We start from the raw sequence: 18092 nt of genomic DNA on the forward strand, positions 1-18092 counted from the left end.
CTTTACTCCGATTTACACCCTACCTTCCCCGAAAACGTTAATATTAAGCCCATATGGATATACCGGTAAATAACATGTCCATATACAGTATGGGCATTCCCAGATGATGCCCTGTTAGAGTACCCCCTTATGCCCATATATGGAGATCCCCAGACATCAAACCCAGGCCCTAACTTGCAAAGGCCCTGCTTGGCTTTACTAATTAACATACATTTTATGCCCATACATGGAGATCCCTGTCCCAATGTCATCAATATTAAGGACATATCTGGGAATGCCCATGTTTGGTAATGCCCATATATGGGCATGTTTTGACATAACATTGTTGACTATCATGCAGGGGTCTCCATATATGGGTAACTGGTGCGATATACATCACTGGCCAGATGGGCAAGGTCGCATGTCGCCCTGAGGCGTCTTACTAGTATATGGAGATCCAGGTGATGATAGTCAGCAGTCTTGATTTGCAAATGAATTCTGTATTTTGGAGCGTCCATATTTGGGCATTGCCAAATATGGCATTCCCAGATATGCGCTTAATATTGATGACATCCGGACAGGGATCTTCATATATGGGCATAAAAGGGACAAGGACGGAATTAATTTGCAGGTGTGACTCGTGTCACATCAACCACACTGGTTAGACTGACTTGCTCTTGCCAGGCTACCTCCAGACTACAATAAGAAATAGTGCCCCATAATGTCTGCATTCAGACGTTACGTTAGTGCTTCTAATAGGCTACATACAGGTGCTGACGTCATTGATTCTACCTGTTTTTTTGTGATCAGTTTTTATTATTTTATATTAACAAGTCCTTGACTCTACCTTTGTTCTCAGGCAAAGAGCTTGATTTTTCAACAGCGGTTTTACAATTCCTCAGACAGACAAAGACACACAGTGACTAAAACATGTGCACCCGGTTCACACATCGTAACACATGCATGAACGCGGCTCACAACACAAATAAATTAAAGAGAGATTAAATGTAAGTAAAATGTACAAGCTTGTTTTAAAAGCAATGGCTGCTGGAGATCTGTTCTCTGTGGTTCACACCTTCTAGTCTGTGAATGGCCTGCCTGGGCGATATGGACAAAATCCAATTTGATTCTTTTTAATATATCAATATTTTGTTTCTTTCATAAAATATTGACATGATGTGACTTCTGAATAACCAGTTATAACTAATTATGTAAAAGCAAATAATAAGAGCTATAACAGTTTATATACACAGTTTATTAAAATATCCCAAATCCCACACAATATCTAGTTTCTCATCAAAAATATCAATGTATTGCCCAGTCCTATATATGAGAGTGTTGTCAGAACTCACAAGTTTTAGCCTTGAGTGGTGTCATAAAGCCTGAAGATACTGTACAGTACATGAAGCACACGCGGCTATCTCTGCAAACATATGTACATTTTCCATCCTGTGTCATTCAGTGTTTCCCCCCTGCAGTGTCCCTTACGTTTTGCTACAGTCCCCAGTGTGACAGCCTTGCCTGAGTTGTCACTGTTCCACAGACCACAGTATAATTAGTGTGGTTTATGTATTTGGCTGGCTCCCTGTCTGCCTACAGTGTGGAAAACACCCCATCCTCTCTCTCTCTCTACTATAGAGAGGAGGAGAGGAGTCTGGTGAGAGCTTGCCATTGTGTGTGCACGTGTGTGTGTGTGTGTGTGTGTGTGTGTGTGTGTGTGTGTGTGTGTGTGTGTGTGTGTGTGTGTGTGTGTGTGTGTGTGTGTGTGTGTGTGTGTGTGTGTGTGTGAGTGAGTGAGTGAGTGAGTGAGTGAGTGAGTGAGTGAGAGAGAGAGAGAGAGAGTGAATTACTTAATTTCTTGGTGAGAGTTTGAAAGTGTTCAGGCACAGGCTCACATCTGTTCATCAGCATGACCTTTGTGTCCACCAATGCTAATGTTTCTCATTCAGCTGCAGTACAAATGTCATGATGTGCTTTCAATCTCACACATCAGCACACACATCTCCAAAGTGCACTCACCATGTTGGTTAATGTTAGAGGAAACCAGCATGCACATTATGGAATATGATCCTGTTCCTATATGAAAACTCTTGCCACATATCAAAGGTTACATTTATTTCACTCAAAGAGTTGTTCAGTTAAACTCCTCTACTTGCAGTTAGGGCTGTCATGAATCACGATCATGAAATTTCACTTGTAATTATACAAATAATAATTAATCAGCTTAATTTCAAAGCTGATAATCGTACCCTTATTATCCTGGTTTGGTTAAATTGGTAGACTATATTTTCTGTTTTAGGCAACTAAAGAACTGTAGAGATGTTATCTGTAAACAAACACTATTGCAAATGTGAATATAGCTCATACTTTGGCAATTATAAGGCTATATGCATTATTGTATGCAATTAATTAACTGCGTATAATGGGTTATTATCAGGCAAAGCCTTGGCGATGGTTCATTTGATTGAATCATAAAGAAGAAGGGGAAATAAAACATAGGCTACCCAAGACAAAGCAGCCTAGTAGGAGTTGCCAGAAGGCTTAAAGTATAAAGTTACTATAGAGCAGGGATTACTTTTTTTACTCACTTCCCACATTGGGCCACATCACAACCTGGAAGAGGTTTGTTTTATTGATTATGTTTATTGTTTACCAATGCCTTGCAGACAGTGAATGCGGGCAATGCGGGTAAGTTTCTAACGGGCGCCTCAGCGCCTGACGTGGATCAACGAGGGATACTTCATCACTGCAACTTTCCTTCTTTCTGACAAAACGTGGGGGAAGGGAAAGGAAAGGAGGAGAGAGAAAGAGGGAGAGAGAGAGAGGGGGCTAAAAAGAGAAAAGACGACGTCAGATGGTTGTGGGATGGCTTTGTGTGAGGAAGAAGGAGAGAATAACGATCTAAAGAAAGAAAAGCTCCGGTGAATGAAGGTTTGGACCGCTGGGCTGCCCGGAGAAAACCCTCCCAAGAACCGTTGGAAAAGTTTCAGCGTCCGTCATTTTTGTAAGTAGCGAAAAGAAACAAGGTAAAAAAAACGATCAAAACAAAAACCAATCCAGGCATGTAAAGCTTTACTTTACCTCGTTTCGTTTGTTTTGGTGAGTCTCAGTCAGGAGGATGTCTTTTTCAAATCAAATCATTGTGTGCTGCTGCGTTGCCATTCATATGCGTTCTAGACTTCTACGTAATCTCGTGGTGTGCTTTCAGCAGGCTCGCATTCAACAGTTTTGTAGGAAAAGCAACATCATTGTAGCAACTATTTTTTGGGGGTTCAGAATTCAGACTATTTGGGTATTTGCTCACGCGTACGGACGCACGCGCACGGACACCCACACACACACACACACACACACACACACACACACACACACACACACACACACACACACACACACACACACAGCTATGAGGTGCTACTTGGGTTCATTGCCTGCCTAGGCTGTTACTAGTCCCCGTTATGTCTGTGTCTGTCAGAAGCAAGTGTTTGATGATTGCAATGCTTATCAGCAGATCAATGTGTCTTTGTTTTATGTATGGGTAGAAGCCTGCCCATGCATGCCTTGGTAATTACTTGGCTATAGAGAGATACATACATAGTACTGGTTGGTTGAAGCTGCCAACATCTACTCCCACTGGCCACTGCCCTCAGGGAGAGCCTAGATCACAACCCCTGAGCCAATCGTAGCCAACAGCATTATAGGCTGCTCTCCAAACGTCCTCATGACTCACATTTAGTCCGTTATTTTGCCTGGTTCCAAGATGCACAAGAGACCTCATTCTTGGAAGAGACGAGGCAGTTACAGTACAGTTGTCAGTGCCCTGTCTGTCTGTCTGTCTGTCTGTCTGTCTGTCTGTCTGTCTGTCTGTCTGTCTGTCTGTCTAGCTGGCCAATTTACATTGTCAGGTAGAAGGAACATCTGGCATCACTTTTGCACCACAGCACTGCTCTTTATAGAAATCACCCCTGCAAGGAACTAAAATGCTTATTAGTGTGTGTATATTTAGCACTTTGTCTTTATAGTTTTTATTTCATAATCGGTCGCGGACAAGTCTTCAAGGCACGCCCTCTCTTTTATTTTATTTTCATCTCTGTGTCTGTTGGCCTGTTCTATCTCTCTGTCTGGCTTATTACTTACAGCCTCCCCTCAGCAATCTCACTTGAGTGTCTATGAAGTCAGTGGAGGAAACATGAAACACATTGGTGTTGCCTGTGTGCCACCCAAGAAGCTGTACCCAATGTAGGAGAACACCTATTAGGCTATTGTATATACAGTGGTGCAACTGCAAAAGTAACTAAGTACATGTACTCAAGCACTGTACTTAATTTTGGGGTCTACTTTACTGGAATATTTCCAGTTTTCTATACTTTTACTTCTACTCCACTACATCTCAGAGACACATATTGTACTCTTTACTCTACTAGTTACTTTGTAGATTTGGATTATTATTACAAAACAACATACATTAACTACTTCAGCCATAAGGGGCCACAACCATAAGGGGGCCACATCACAGGGAGAAGACTGCAACGCGTTTTGAGCTTGTAGATCAGCTATTTTTCACTATATGCATTGTGGAGTGAGTGTGAAGCGGCCCTCTCGACATGTGGCCAAGACCCACAGGTTAATATCGGAATACTGATATATTATTGATTTCAGCTGTTACCCACTTTAATTACTTCAGTCTATAGTAGTAGCATAATGACCAGTGCTATAGTCTTTTTTGTCAATGTATTTGCATTTCATAAGGTTAACATACGAACATATAAATGTATTTGAAATTAAATAATAATGTTACTTTTCAGGATTCCAGTAAAAAAAAAAATAGCTAAAAAGAATACAGGATTCCAATTTAAAACAATTTGAAAATAATGGATCACCGCAATGCTTGTAGATCAATTTTTTTTACAATATGCATTGTGGCCCTCTGGAGTGATTGTGAAATATAGTGGCCCTCTCCATCATCTAAGTTGCCCACTCCTACCCTATCCAACTGCTACTTATTATTTTAATGCGCAATAAAATTTAGATCTCACACAAGACAACAGAACTGAAAATATGCCACATACTGTAGAGTTGAATAGGCCTACAAGTTGCAATTTGAGACCAAAAGAACACAGGATGAAGGTGTGTGATGCTTTGTATGAATCTGATTCAAATCAATTGTTGTTTTTTCTTGTTATAACATTACACTCATGTTTTTGGACAAATTAGACAGTGTCTAGAAATAGATAATGTATTATAATAGTTATATCTTGGTTTTGAAATGTTTTTCATTAGAGCATAGGCCTACATGTTTCTGTTTTAATAGCTTTTAACCAGAGAGAATGATCTAATAATGTTTTACCTCCATTGTAAACTTTATTGTGTGTTATAGGTAGAACTGTCTGATCTGTGCCAAAATGCAGATTTCTATGCATTTCTGGGGTTTTGACCGCCCCTCAAAACCCCAAATATTTTTGGCCGCCCGGATGCATCCCAGGATGTATCCCTAATTTGAATCTCTGGGAGTTGGCAACCCTATGTGTAGTTAGTAGATACATGCTTGAGTGCTAACAACAGACACCACATGTTCTACTAGATAGAAGAAGACATTATTATTTATAACTTTGGTTTTGGCGATTCAAAGACAGTTAATAAGTGCGCGCGTCCGTCAGTGGGGGGCCACCTAAAATAATCTTGCTTAGGGCCACCTGAACCCTAGAACCGGCCCTGCATCAGGTTATGTTGACCCAGTTCCTGGTTAAGTTATCGAAAAAGTCTGGGTTTCCGAGGCTAAGTTATCGATAACCACCTCCAACCGTCTCCCGGAACCATCTGATATCAAACATGGAAGACCTCACCGACTGTAGCACAAGGACTAGTGCAGAGTTCTATAAAGAAGGGGTCTTCAACAGGAGGTCCGGGACTCCTAGGGGGTCCTCAGAGTTACAACAGGGGGTCCTCCAAATCTTTGTCTGATAGAAACTTGTTTTTTCCCCTTTTTTATATTAACCACTTGAACCCTAGCGTCCATATTCTGAGAACTTTAGCCAAAAATAGCAGATCTAGAGAGATCGTCTATTTCCGGCACAGAGCTTTGATGTAGAGGGGAAAAAGAGCATACTAAGTACATAGTGAAAGGTCAAGTTTATTAAGTATTGACGGTTCAAGTGGTTAAATAGCCTATTTGAAAACACACATTAACGTGAATCCAAAATACACTGATGATCTTGCTGTCAAACGATGAAACTATACGGAATCTATGAGGGGGTTGTGGGGGTGCCTGCTTCATCTCTCTCAGTCTCAACTAAGGGGTCCTCAGCCTGAAAACGTTGAAGACCCCTGCTATAAAGGAAATTAATTCAACCACCATTTTGCTGCTGTGGACCAGAGAGAAGCGGGGAGAGGCCACGTCGTCATGCCTTGCTCTATGTTTGTGAATGAGGGTCACCGCGAGGCTTTGTGAGTCAGAGACCATGGGGCCACCACAGTGTCAGCATGGAGAGAGAGAGAGGGGACTGGGTGGAAGGCAGATTGAATGGGTTAGGGGCCACACCGGCCCTGTCTTTGAGAAATGAAGGAGTGCATTGCATTCTGGGCCAACAGCGGCATGTCTTTGAGGGTCCGAGGGAGTGAGTGAGGGCCGGTGTCGGCATGTCTTTGTGCTGCCTTTGTGGAGTTGAGTTGGAACAGATGGAAAGGGACAATAGCATTCAAGTCTTTCACACACACACACGCACACACGTCACGCACGCACGCACGCACACACACACGTCACACACACACACACACACACACACACACACACACACACCGACACATACACACATGCACACACACGCACACAATGCATGTACAACACACTACTTTGCCAAAGCACATGCACATGTGTGCAACCCTGCACTCACCAGGGAAGTCATGCATTTTGATATGATTAAGCCTTGCAAGAGTGAGTTCACCGGCGTGGGTTTGTGTTTGTGCTTTGCAACGTGAGCCGTATTGTTTTAGCACACTGCCGGGGTCTGTCACGCTGATCGTTCTTTGTGCCTCCATTCACTGTCGTAGCTGAAAAAAAGCCATAGAATTGCATTTGAATGCAACGGTTGCTGGCATTCCTTAAGCCTTAAGAAGGAGTTGGTGATTTGAATTTAATGTGTTGTTGGGTTCCTTTGTTTTATGGGTTTGTCATATTCAGCTGAAATTAACTCTTAAGCCAGTAACACATTATTGCGTATCATTTTATGCTTTAGCTATTAAAAAATAGCAGATATACAAGCTCACAGCGAGCTTGTAGATCTGCTATTTTTGAAAAGTCTTGAAAATCTTTGAATATTTTGACCCAATTCTATAAGTGTCTTCTGAATCCTTCCAAGGGTTTTTGAAAAAGATATGTTTCTATGTCGGCGGTGCTCAAACATTTTCATGTGAAGGACCCCCAAAATGATATGTATTTGGCCACGGACCCCCATCTCAAAATATTGTATCAGGGACCCCCCAGAAGCAAATATTTGAGTTACAAATGTTCGCTTTAAAAAATGTATACGGTATATTCAAAGATTTGCACAAATCTTCATGATTTTTCAAAAATAGCAGATCTACAAGCTTGCATCGGTGCCGCGCTGTGAGCTTGTATATCTGCTATTTTTCAATAGTTAAAGCATTCAATAATTCTAGTCCTAAATGGCTTAAGGGACACTTTTGCAGAGAGACATTACTCACTGGTTGGAGTCAGGAGACAGAAGTTGTGGTGTGTGCCTAACTGCCTATCCATGGGAACATTTTCTCCTCTTGTAACTCCCTCTGAATTCACAGTTTATGGCAATCTACAAAAGCACTGGCTCACATGTTTATGGTTAGGAAGAAAGGGTTCTTGCGCAGAACCACGGAGGCTGTTTCATAATATTTAGAAAAGGGAGTCAGAGAGCTTGTTATAAACTGAAGGAACTGACCTCATGCTGCATGTTTAGTCAATACAGCACATTTTCTTTGTATCTTTTGTCTGACTCTCTCACAGTCGTCTTTACACTCTTCATGCACATTTTTTGGGTGAGGCATTTTGTGAAGGCAGGTGGATGTGTGCTTTCCCAAGGCTGTGATGTAGTGGGTGTGACAACCGGGGAGCCTGACTGTAACTACTTATCTCATTAGTGCTTGTGTTTAAGTCACCTTAATGCCTCTGTGTTGAAAAGCTTTGTTCATTCGCTCAACCATAACACCTCCTACGGCAGACGCGGCCTTGGATTTCACAAGTGCTCAGATGTGCCCTCCAAAACCCACGAGGGTAGGGGGGACTTTGTGCAACGTTTGTTGTCTTTGAGGAGGTATAAACGAGTTGTGCTGAAGGATTTAGAGTCAACAAACACAGTGGGGCACGGCTGACTTTATGCCGACTGTAAAGCTTAAAACAGCTAACCGCGTTCACTGTCATGTCATGAGTCATGACTCAAGACTCAAGAGAGAGCGCCTTCATACAGGAAGAACCCTTCCATTTAAGTTATGTCAAATGTATCCAAGTTTTCTCTATGGAAAGAAACTGACCCCGGAAAGAAAGGTTTTGCGGGGTTGATGAGCAAACCGTTTGCTCATCACCATATGTTGGACAGGGAGAATGGGCGTGTGCGATTCTGTTATTTGACGTGGTGTGTGGGCTGTGTTGGTTTAGCTCTCCAGCTGTATTTCCTCACTCACGTTCACTTCCACCCAGAGCTCGGCTGCTTGCATTCTTTTATGAGAGCGGGATGAGTTCAGTCCTGCCTGATCTCAGAATGGTATCGCACCACTCTCATCTCTCCTGGGATCCGACAAGATGCTGCGGCCTCCAGACCCCCTGCACACACACACACACACACACACACACACACACCCACACACACACACACACACACACACACACACACACACAAACACACACACACACACACACACGCACGCACGCACACGCACACACACACACACACACACACACACACACACACACAGGGAAATCAACACAAAGTCTTCATCATGGTGACCTGGCTCCTGCACTGTGATTTCAGCATGGTCCACATGTTGTTTGGCCTGCTGCGTAGAGATCTGCTCATGGCCCACTATAGGCCCTGACGCTGGTGAAATAGCCTCTTATGTGGCTTCGGTTCCTCCGCATGACTCGTCCAGATGCCTGACCACACTGGCCCTGCAGCTCAAGGAAAAGAAGGCCTTGGTTGGAGGTTTCTGGTCTGGGGTCTCTGACTTAATGCACTAAAAAAATCCAACTACTAGTAGCGGCCACCTCCCAGCCATCATCACCTGGGGGCGGACAACTGATCTGGGTGGGTGATCCACCAGTTTGACCACTTCTCCAGAGAGGGGCAGCCCCTCCTTCAGCTCACACACCCACTATAAAATGGGGGGGGATATATATTTCCAACCGATCTGTTGCAAATTTAAAAATACACCTCCCATGAATGGAATTGTTCCCTTGAACTGGCCTCTTTATGGAGCAATCTGGGTCAACTGCCCTTTAGATCTCTCAACCGCCCCACCTCACCCGTCACCCGTCACCCCCACCCCACCCCCTTTCACTTTCAGCCCTCCTCCCGAATCTCTCTTGAGTTTTTACTGTAGCGGCCCGGCTGCTTACAAGCGCTCATTACCTCAGCACCTTGGCATGCCACCAGCGCCTTGGCTGATATCTCAGACCAATTACTCTCAGTTTACTACTCGCGGCCTCCTGAAACTTAAGGCCAATGAACTGACCCACATATGCCTCATGCCTACTAATATGGGCTTTTAGAGACACTGGCTCACGTTGATATCATGCATCATCAATAGAGAGCTCTTTGACCAACAAGCCAGGGGTGTTTTTAGCCAACAGGTTTATGCAATCAAAAATGTCTTGTCATCAGCCTTTGTAATATACAGCAACTCATCAGATACAGACATCTGATGAATCTCATTGCCGCAAACTAAAGGCACTGCTGATGTTGGCTCGGCCAGTGGTTTTCCGATGTGGGTTCGGAAAATTGTGTGCAAGATGACAACACACATATCGTTGTGATTAGAGGATGAATTGCGTTCGTCGCAGGGGTGTAACGTTATTGTGGAAATGAGTGGGTCAAGATCAGACGCATTATCCTGGTGGTCAGTGTCCTCCAGTTATCAGTAGGCTCTGGGTGGGATACCAAAACTGTTGCTGGTGATCCATATTAATGGCGGGAGCCTGCAGGGAGGTATGGAGATTTCATCTGGCTGACCTCAGGATCACGACGCCTTCGCCTCTCCCGCACTTCAATGAATAAGTCATAATAGTGACTGAGGCGCTGGAGTGTAAAACACTACCCGCCCCCAGCGCACGCATAAACACAGAAAGCCTTGACCTTGCGGAGGAAGTGCTGTTTGAGCACTTTCCCAGAAGCCTGTTCAATAATCAGGAAACGAGCGGAAAGTATTCATCAGTTCCAGGATGTACTGACTCCTCCATTTTCTAATTGGCATTTAAGCACACGGTTATCAGACACACACACACACACACACACACACACACACACACACACACACACACACACACACACACACACACACACACACACACACACACACACACACACACACACACACACACACAGTACAATACAGTACAGGGCAGATGCACACACATAGAAACACGCATGCAGGGTTACTAAGATATTACTCGTATGAGTGTTCACTAAGTATATAATTTACACTTTGACTTCATCTCTGTGCTGAAACTGAGTGAAGACATTTCAATCCAAGCTCAAAGTATCCATCTCCTCTGTGATTGGAGTCTTTACCGACACTTAAGAGAGCCATGATTTCCTGTAAGTTCAGTTTGGGGGGGGTCACAGTAGGTGCCTGCTGACTGCCTCAGACGAGGTATGTTTATTCTCTGTCCCTGTAGTTTAAAGAGAGCGAGATGGTAATTTGTGGGCTTTGTAGCCTTAACACACAGCACACGTTGCTCTGCCTGAATAGGCTGTAATCAGCTGCAGACAGAATGCTCAAACTCTGCAAGGAGACCAAAACTGTTGCCTGGATATTTGGTCACAAACACACACACAAACACACACACACACACACACACACGCACACGCACACACACATATGCATGTACGTACGGTGTACGCATGCATGCATGCACGCATGCATGCATACACATTTCAGCAACCTGAGCAGAAAAATGCTCACGCCTCTACATAGCAGTCTTTCTCTGTTTCCAAGAGGGACAAGCAACACCACACAAAATAACATGCACCTATGCGTGGCGACATGCACAGTCCACACACATCTGTGCACAAGCACAGGATGTGCGCACTTTCAGAACCTGTGTAGTCTGGTATTGTGATAGTTGCTTATACATTGGGCAAACCAGTGGCTATGTAGTGAGTATGTTTGGCTGATGTATGAAACTATGTTGTAAATGACTACAACACATCTGTTATTTACACTCTTGATACAATGCTTTGTCAAGAACCCATTCTTTGTATTTACTTTGCTAAATGAAGCATTGTTAATTGAGATGGTTTGATTGTAGTTGCTTCCTTTACTAGCTGTTTTATATCTCCTTTTGAGATGTAAAACACTTGTTTCTTGATCTTTCTATTTTATTTTAGCTGTGGTTTAAGCAGGTATGACCAAAAACAGCAGTCTGTATATAGTAGGTCATCCTCACAATCCCAATTCTACCTCAGCAATTGTAAGACAGACAATGTTACTTCCTGTTTATCCAACTTACTTCCTCCCTGGTGAATATGAACAGCAATGGTGCTAAAGTTTATCCCTTAGAAGTTAGAAACTGTTGACGTAACACTCTCAGCGTGGTCTATTTTGATGTGATATGTTTATCAACCCGGGGTAAATAAAGTCAAATCTGGCAAAGCTGTGTAATTTTGCTCAGACAGTGTATTTTAGCACAGTGTTCACAGAATCTCTAATTATGACAAGATCTCTAGAAACAAAGTGTAGCAAAACTCTAAAAGCAGAGAGGCATGTCTCCTAGGAGCACGTTTGGCTCAAGCAAACCTAGCATTCAGTCAGATGGAATGTTACAGATAAGCAACGGTGCCAAGCTCAAGACAAAGCAAACGAACGTGAGCACGCACACACACACAGACACACACACACACCCGCGCGCACACACACACACACACACACACACACACACACACACACACACACACACACACACACACACACAGTCACAGTCACGCACCTGAGAGTATATCAGATATCTGATAGACCGTTTACAAATATGATTGCGGTGCTTCTGAATCTGAACATGTGCGATAGGAAAAACCTTGAGAGTCCCTTTGAAGTGACTCTCGGGTGATCTCACCGTCCCCCGGCCTCTCAGATGTTGCCACATATGATGTGATATTGCTGTTATGACCCTGTTCTAGTGGTTTGTAGTGAAGCACCATTCAGATTGGCCAGTTAACCACTCTGCCCCTATATCTTCATTGACTGTGGTCCTCCAGTGGTCTAAACTTTACTCTGTCCTCTCCTTTTTTCCTGCAACACCAAGGGCTCTATTTTGATTGTCTTAAGTACCAACTCTTATGTCTTAACTTAAAGGCCTGTCCATACTGTCTCCGATCACCGAACCTTTCGTCTGAAAGGTCCGGTTCAACTACAAAATGATGTCACTCGCATCTTCTGAAAAGCATTACCCCGAATTATAGTTCGGAAAGCTGCACGTCGAAAAGTCGGAACTCTCAGACGAAAGGTTCGGTGGTCGAAGACAGTATGGACAGGCCTTTAAGTTAAGGCATAAGAGCTAGCCAATCAAAATACAGCCCTATATCTCTTCACCAAAAATTGCAGATCTCCAAACTCCCAACACCCTGCAAGTTCTGCTGTTCAAGCTGAATGTCTGCCTGTTTTCGCAGAATGTTCACCTAATATTATGACTTCTACAGAATAGGGACACTAGGGTTCATGTGGTTATGCTTAGGGGCTAATGCAGACTGCTGTGATTTATCTCTGCAACATTAAAACGTTTTCGTCTCGTCGTGAATCTGTCTGAACTAGGCTCAAAACACTCATTCAACGAGAGGACTTTCAGTGGCCCGGGAGTGTTTTTCCCTGAACCGACTAATGCAATAGCTTGTTTTAGACAAAACTGCATCGGTTTGTAATGACTGTTTTGGCACGACACATTTCAACACAGCTTAATTGATACAACGGGCAAGAATCGAAACGACATCTTAACATAACAATTCTGCATTATTATCCTTTTAACAATCCCACCCCTTCTTATGAGTAAATTGGCTAAGCCAAAGCAAAGGCATGATTTATAATGCATTCTGTTACTGATAGAGCCTGGAGACAGACACTGACCTCAACTCCCCTCCCAGTTCCTTCAGAGAGGAACCTCAGTCTCCTCAGAGACGTTGGAGGGTGAGGTCCAACAGCTCCATTGAGCAGACCTGGGGCGTCACAAGGGGGGGAAACGTGGGACTGGGTTACTAGGGCCCAAGGTGGAGGGGCCTGGAATTATTTTATACTTTAGCTATTGAAAAATAGCTGCGAGCTTGTGTATCTGCTATTAAGCACAAAACAACGCGTAATAATGCGTTCCCAGTCTAAATTAAACCCCCTCCCCTCTATGAACATTCATGGGGGGCCCGCAGTGAATCCTTGTACCCAGGGCCCAGGATTTGGTGCGACACCCCTGGAGAAGACTGTGCTGTATCTGAAGCAGAGCCCGCATAGTTTCCTGTGTATGTCATAAGGCTGACTGATGATGTCAGAGGCCCTTTCGGAGAAACCTCCCATGAGGACACGCGTCTGTATGGAGGCCCAGTGTGGCCGCGGCAACAGAATCATAACATAGCAACAGTGTCCCAATCAGCCTGATTGGGAAACTGGTCGCGTGCACGCACGCACGCACACACACAGTTCAGATTACTTATTACCAGTATTTCGTCGCTGTCGGCTGAAAACCTTGTATGTCCAAAACCGTTTTGTTTTGTATTTATCATTTAAAAAAAATTAAACTAGTGAAAACAGCCGATCTGGTGCGAGGCGTGGTGTGCTTGTAGATCTGCTGTTTTCACTAGTTATGTGCGACAGTCTTGTACGATGAAGCAGGGCTTTACTTTACGAAAAAACATACACATTTGAAACTTGTAGATACAAGGTTTCTGCCCGACAGTGACGAACGATATGCCCGACAGTGACGATGTATGAGAGAGAGAGAGAGAGAGAGAGAGAGAGAGAGAGAGAGAGAGAGAGGCCCTAATACTGTAAAATAGTTTCAAAGAAACAAAACTTTCAACTTTCAAAATAATCTACAAGCAAGCAACAATCACAACAACCTGGATTTGTCAGTGGACGTAGACATGGGCTTGCCAGGCATGCACCACAATATGCGGTCAACTGCACGTGACGTTTTGACGGCCATCAGTGCAGAGGTGCACTTGACAGGTGCTGGGTGGCAACGTGTGTCCAGCGCTCCTGTCAGTATACATTAGATCAAAATAAACAGTCTAGATGTGTGAAAGGACTGTGAAGCTCACTTGGAACTCTCTCTGTCTCTCTGTGTGTGTGTGTGTGTGTGTGTGTGTGTGTGTGTGTGTGTGTGTGTGTGTGTGTGTGTGTGTGTGTGTGTGTGTGTGTGTGTGTGTGTGTGTGTGTGTGTGTGTGTGTGTGTGTGTGTGTGTGTGTGTGTGTGTTTGTTTGTGTGTGTGTGAGAGAGAGGGAGTGTGAGAGTGTGTGTGTCGTGATTCACCATGACTCTTCCAACACTCTCATGGCTTTAAATCAACAGACATCTGGAACTGTTGCTCATAGTGAAGTCACATCTGGCTGGTAATGAATGTGAACCGCTCTCACTCTTTTCTCACCCCATCTCTCTCTCTCTCTCTCTCTCTGTGTGTGTGTGTGTGTGTGTGTGTGTGTGTGTGTGTGTGTGTGTGTGTGTGTGTGTGTGTGTGTGTGTGTGTGTGTGTGTGTGTGTGTGTGTTTGATCACCCTGGGTGAGGGGATGGTCTCTGTATAAGAATGGCGGTCAGACACATTTTGCAACAGCTCTCTCGCTGACAAGAGAAAGAGGAAGCAGAGAATAAATGGGAGAACAGTTCGCTGATTCATTCACAGCGGTTGAGTAATCAGTTCATGCTTGCTGCAGAATGTGGGCGTCCCTTGTAAGTTTTGAGTTCAGAGTTAAATTAACAATTTTACTGGGCACTCTCCCCTTTTCTTCCCCCATAATACATGCTTGGTCCCTCATTCCCTCCCACATGATGACTACATCCGCTGCTCTCTGTCTCTGATATAACTGACAATCCCTGTGTGTGTCTCAATCCATAGGTGTTTCTCCAAGAGCTGCCATGGCTGAGGGAAGCTGCTTCGGAGCATTGTAGTAGCTGCGTGCACGGTGACCAAAACGGACCTGGAGAGGAGGAAGAAGAAGAAGAAGAAAAGAGAGGGAAGACGGAGGAGAGGGGGAAAAGTGTTTACTCAGGGAGGATCAGATCAACATCTGGATCTGGACGGGGAAGCATTCTCCTGCAACGGTCTCTTACCGGGCGACTATTTTTGCCAAGGAATTTGAACGTGCCTTTTTTCCTGGTTCCAGATTATTAGTTTGTTTCCCCTCTGGCTTGGGTGTCGCTGTAAAGCGGGTCTCTGTAGAAGCCCCGCCGTTGGTCATCGACCTGTGTCGAGAGAAGAGAGAGAGGAGCCGCCATGTGCCACGTGATAGTGACATGTCGATCTATGCTGTGGACCCTGCTCAGCATCGTGGTGGCGTTCGCCGAGCTCATCGCCTTCATGAGCCCTGACTGGCTGCTCGGGTATCCCCGGTCTGACTCCCGCGTCGGCGGGGCCGGGGTGGACCCCGGGGAGTACCGCCCGTCCCTGGGGCTTTATGCCCGCTGCCTCCGCATTGGGTCCCGGGGCGGAGGGGTCAGCTGCGGCCCTTATGCCAGCACCTTCGGTGAGGTGGCCAGCGGCTTCTGGCAGACCGCCATGTTGTTCCTGGCGGCCGGGACACTGGTGCTTGGCGGTGTGGCCTGCATCTCCATCTTCAGCCTGTGCTTCCAGAGCATCCTGAGGAAGAGCATTTTCAACATCTGCGGGCTGCTGCAGGCCATCGCAGGTAAGACAGATGCCGTGTGTGTGTGTCACCGTTAAAGGGCCCCTTTCTTCTCACAGCCAATAATGCTGCTTTGTAGAATCAAGAGCACATAGGTATGCATATCCTCCCACCGCATTGTGATCCCACAGACTTAACACAGGTATGTGTTTGTGTGTGTCTAGACAGGTCTGTCATCCAGCTAATTTGTCATGTGACATCATTTGCGGTGTGTGTATGCGTGCGTGCAAGTGTCTGCATTGACGTATAGTTGTTCTCAATCTTCACACCATGAATCAAATTCTTGTCAGCTGAACAATAGCTATAGAACAGTCTTTCTTTACCACTGACAGTTGACTCATGTTTTCCCAGCTGTGTTTCGGGCCTTGTGTTGATTGCATCCTTCCCGTTATCTCTTCTATCTCCAGGTCTGTTGCTGATGGTGGGTCTGATGCTGTACCCTGCCGGTTGGGGTTCAGAGAAAGTCATGGACTACTGCGGTCCTGAGGCCTCTCCTTATAGGCCGGCCGGGTGCTCTCTGGGCTGGGCGTTCTATGCGGCGATAGGCGGAACGCTGGCAGCTTTCCTGTGTGCTGTTTTCTCTGCGCAGGCAGAGATTGCCACCTCCAGCGATAAAGTCCAGGAGGAGATTGAGGAGGGGAAGAGCCTGATCTGCCTGCTCTGAGCCTTGAGGGGCCTGGGACCAGAAGACACAGACTGGGATGTCACCCTGCGCCCAGTTTCTCTGATAGTGAAAGTCTGGAAGAAGGATGGCATCAGTGAAAGATTTTCTTCATGTTAGCCTGGATAGAAGTAGCTAATTGGTGGGAAGATCGAAACCTTTGTCATAGTTTTCTGAAATCTGGAGCCTGTGTTCAAACAGTCATATATTTGACCTTGATTATACCGTCTCAAGCATTAGTGAAGCCAGATGAAAAGGCTTTAGGTTAAATAAAATCGAAAAGCCACAATGGCCTCTGTACAAGTCAGGCTAAAGGGTATCCGGTGTGTTGGAGGAATAATGTTCTGTTTTTAAATTCCTGCCTTAATCTAACCACTGTACTGGAGTTGTGTGGAGTTATAGAGGCCAAATTGAACTTTGACAGTAAAACAATGTGCTTGTTTGTATCATCATGCTGTGCAAACCAGGAATGAGGTGATTCACGCAGTTCACCTGCAGGTCAGTAAATAACAACCAACTACTCTGAATACTTTCAGATGGACCAGCTAAAACACTCGTCAACCACTTGCATATGTTGGGTCTTTGTGTGTGGTGATGTCGGCAATTAACCTTTAAGGTTTTTTTAAAGGCCAGATGTTGTGATTCCCGTGGCACGGCAGGGCAGTAAATGTTTCGTTAGCTAAGTTCAGATGTGCCAGCGTAGGGATTGTTCACTTCAAAGGAAGTTCCTCCAGTGAAATGAATTGTCTGTGGGTTTGTAATTACTGCCGTGTTTAGAGAAAGAGCAGAGCACAGGCCTACATAGGAAGGACCTGTCATAGGTTTTTACCGTGGTGAGATCTCATCCAGGGATCCTTGCCAATGAAAATAGCAGACTGCATCATAGTTTAGCATCTTAGTTATTCTGATGTTCCGTACTCTGTGTTTGAATGCATTGAAACACGCCATATTAATCGCTGTAAATGTAACACGATTCATGTGATTGCTTATGTTCATTGTAGATGAGATGTGCAATAATTCAGTGTGTTGGTTTTGAGTTGTGTGTCAGTGTGAATGGAGGAGAGTTTGACTAGTGAGTAACATGTACCAATTAGCATTGTAGACTGTATGTGCTTAAATTAACATGTCTGTCCACTGTTTTTGTTATATTAACAAAAGAATGATTGCATCTGTAGCATGTGGGATGATGCTGCGTGTGAAAAGATGACTGTGTGAGGAAGGAAATCCCTTTTGTACTCTGTAGCCATTCATATGGAGAAAAAAAATAAACCATTCCTTGTTTAGTAAATGTATGTTAAGTGTCATAAATGTACAGTATGACTTTTGGATGGTGTCTGTTCATTATTATAATTTGTTTTAATATTCTTTATTTCA

At 44.5% G+C, this 18092-nt stretch overlaps 1 protein-coding gene across 2 annotated transcripts; it reads left to right on the forward strand.

The window, feature by feature from the left end:
• Window positions 1–2853: 2853 nt before the first annotated feature.
• On the forward strand, window positions 2854–18044 carry LOC308296005 (LHFPL tetraspan subfamily member 2a protein-like). 2 transcript variants are annotated; one of them, XM_080739113.1, is made up of 3 exons: window positions 2854–3005; window positions 15271–16060; window positions 16465–18044. In XM_080739113.1, the coding sequence occupies exons 2-3, from the start codon at window positions 15649–15651 to the stop codon at window positions 16719–16721; spliced, it is 669 nt and encodes a 222-aa protein (XP_080595239.1). In that variant the 5' UTR covers window positions 2854–3005; window positions 15271–15648; the 3' UTR covers window positions 16722–18044. The 2 variants fall into 2 exon arrangements, with proteins under 2 accessions (XP_080595239.1, XP_080595240.1); XM_080739114.1 differs by having other exon boundaries at window positions 2881–2983.
• The last annotated feature ends 48 nt before the right edge of the window (window positions 18045–18092 follow it).

The sequence above is a fragment of the Nannobrachium achirus genome (genome assembly GCF_963921795.1).
Source record: "Nannobrachium achirus genome assembly, chromosome: 12".
Classification (NCBI taxonomy): domain Eukaryota; kingdom Metazoa; phylum Chordata; class Actinopteri; order Myctophiformes; family Myctophidae; genus Nannobrachium; species Nannobrachium achirus.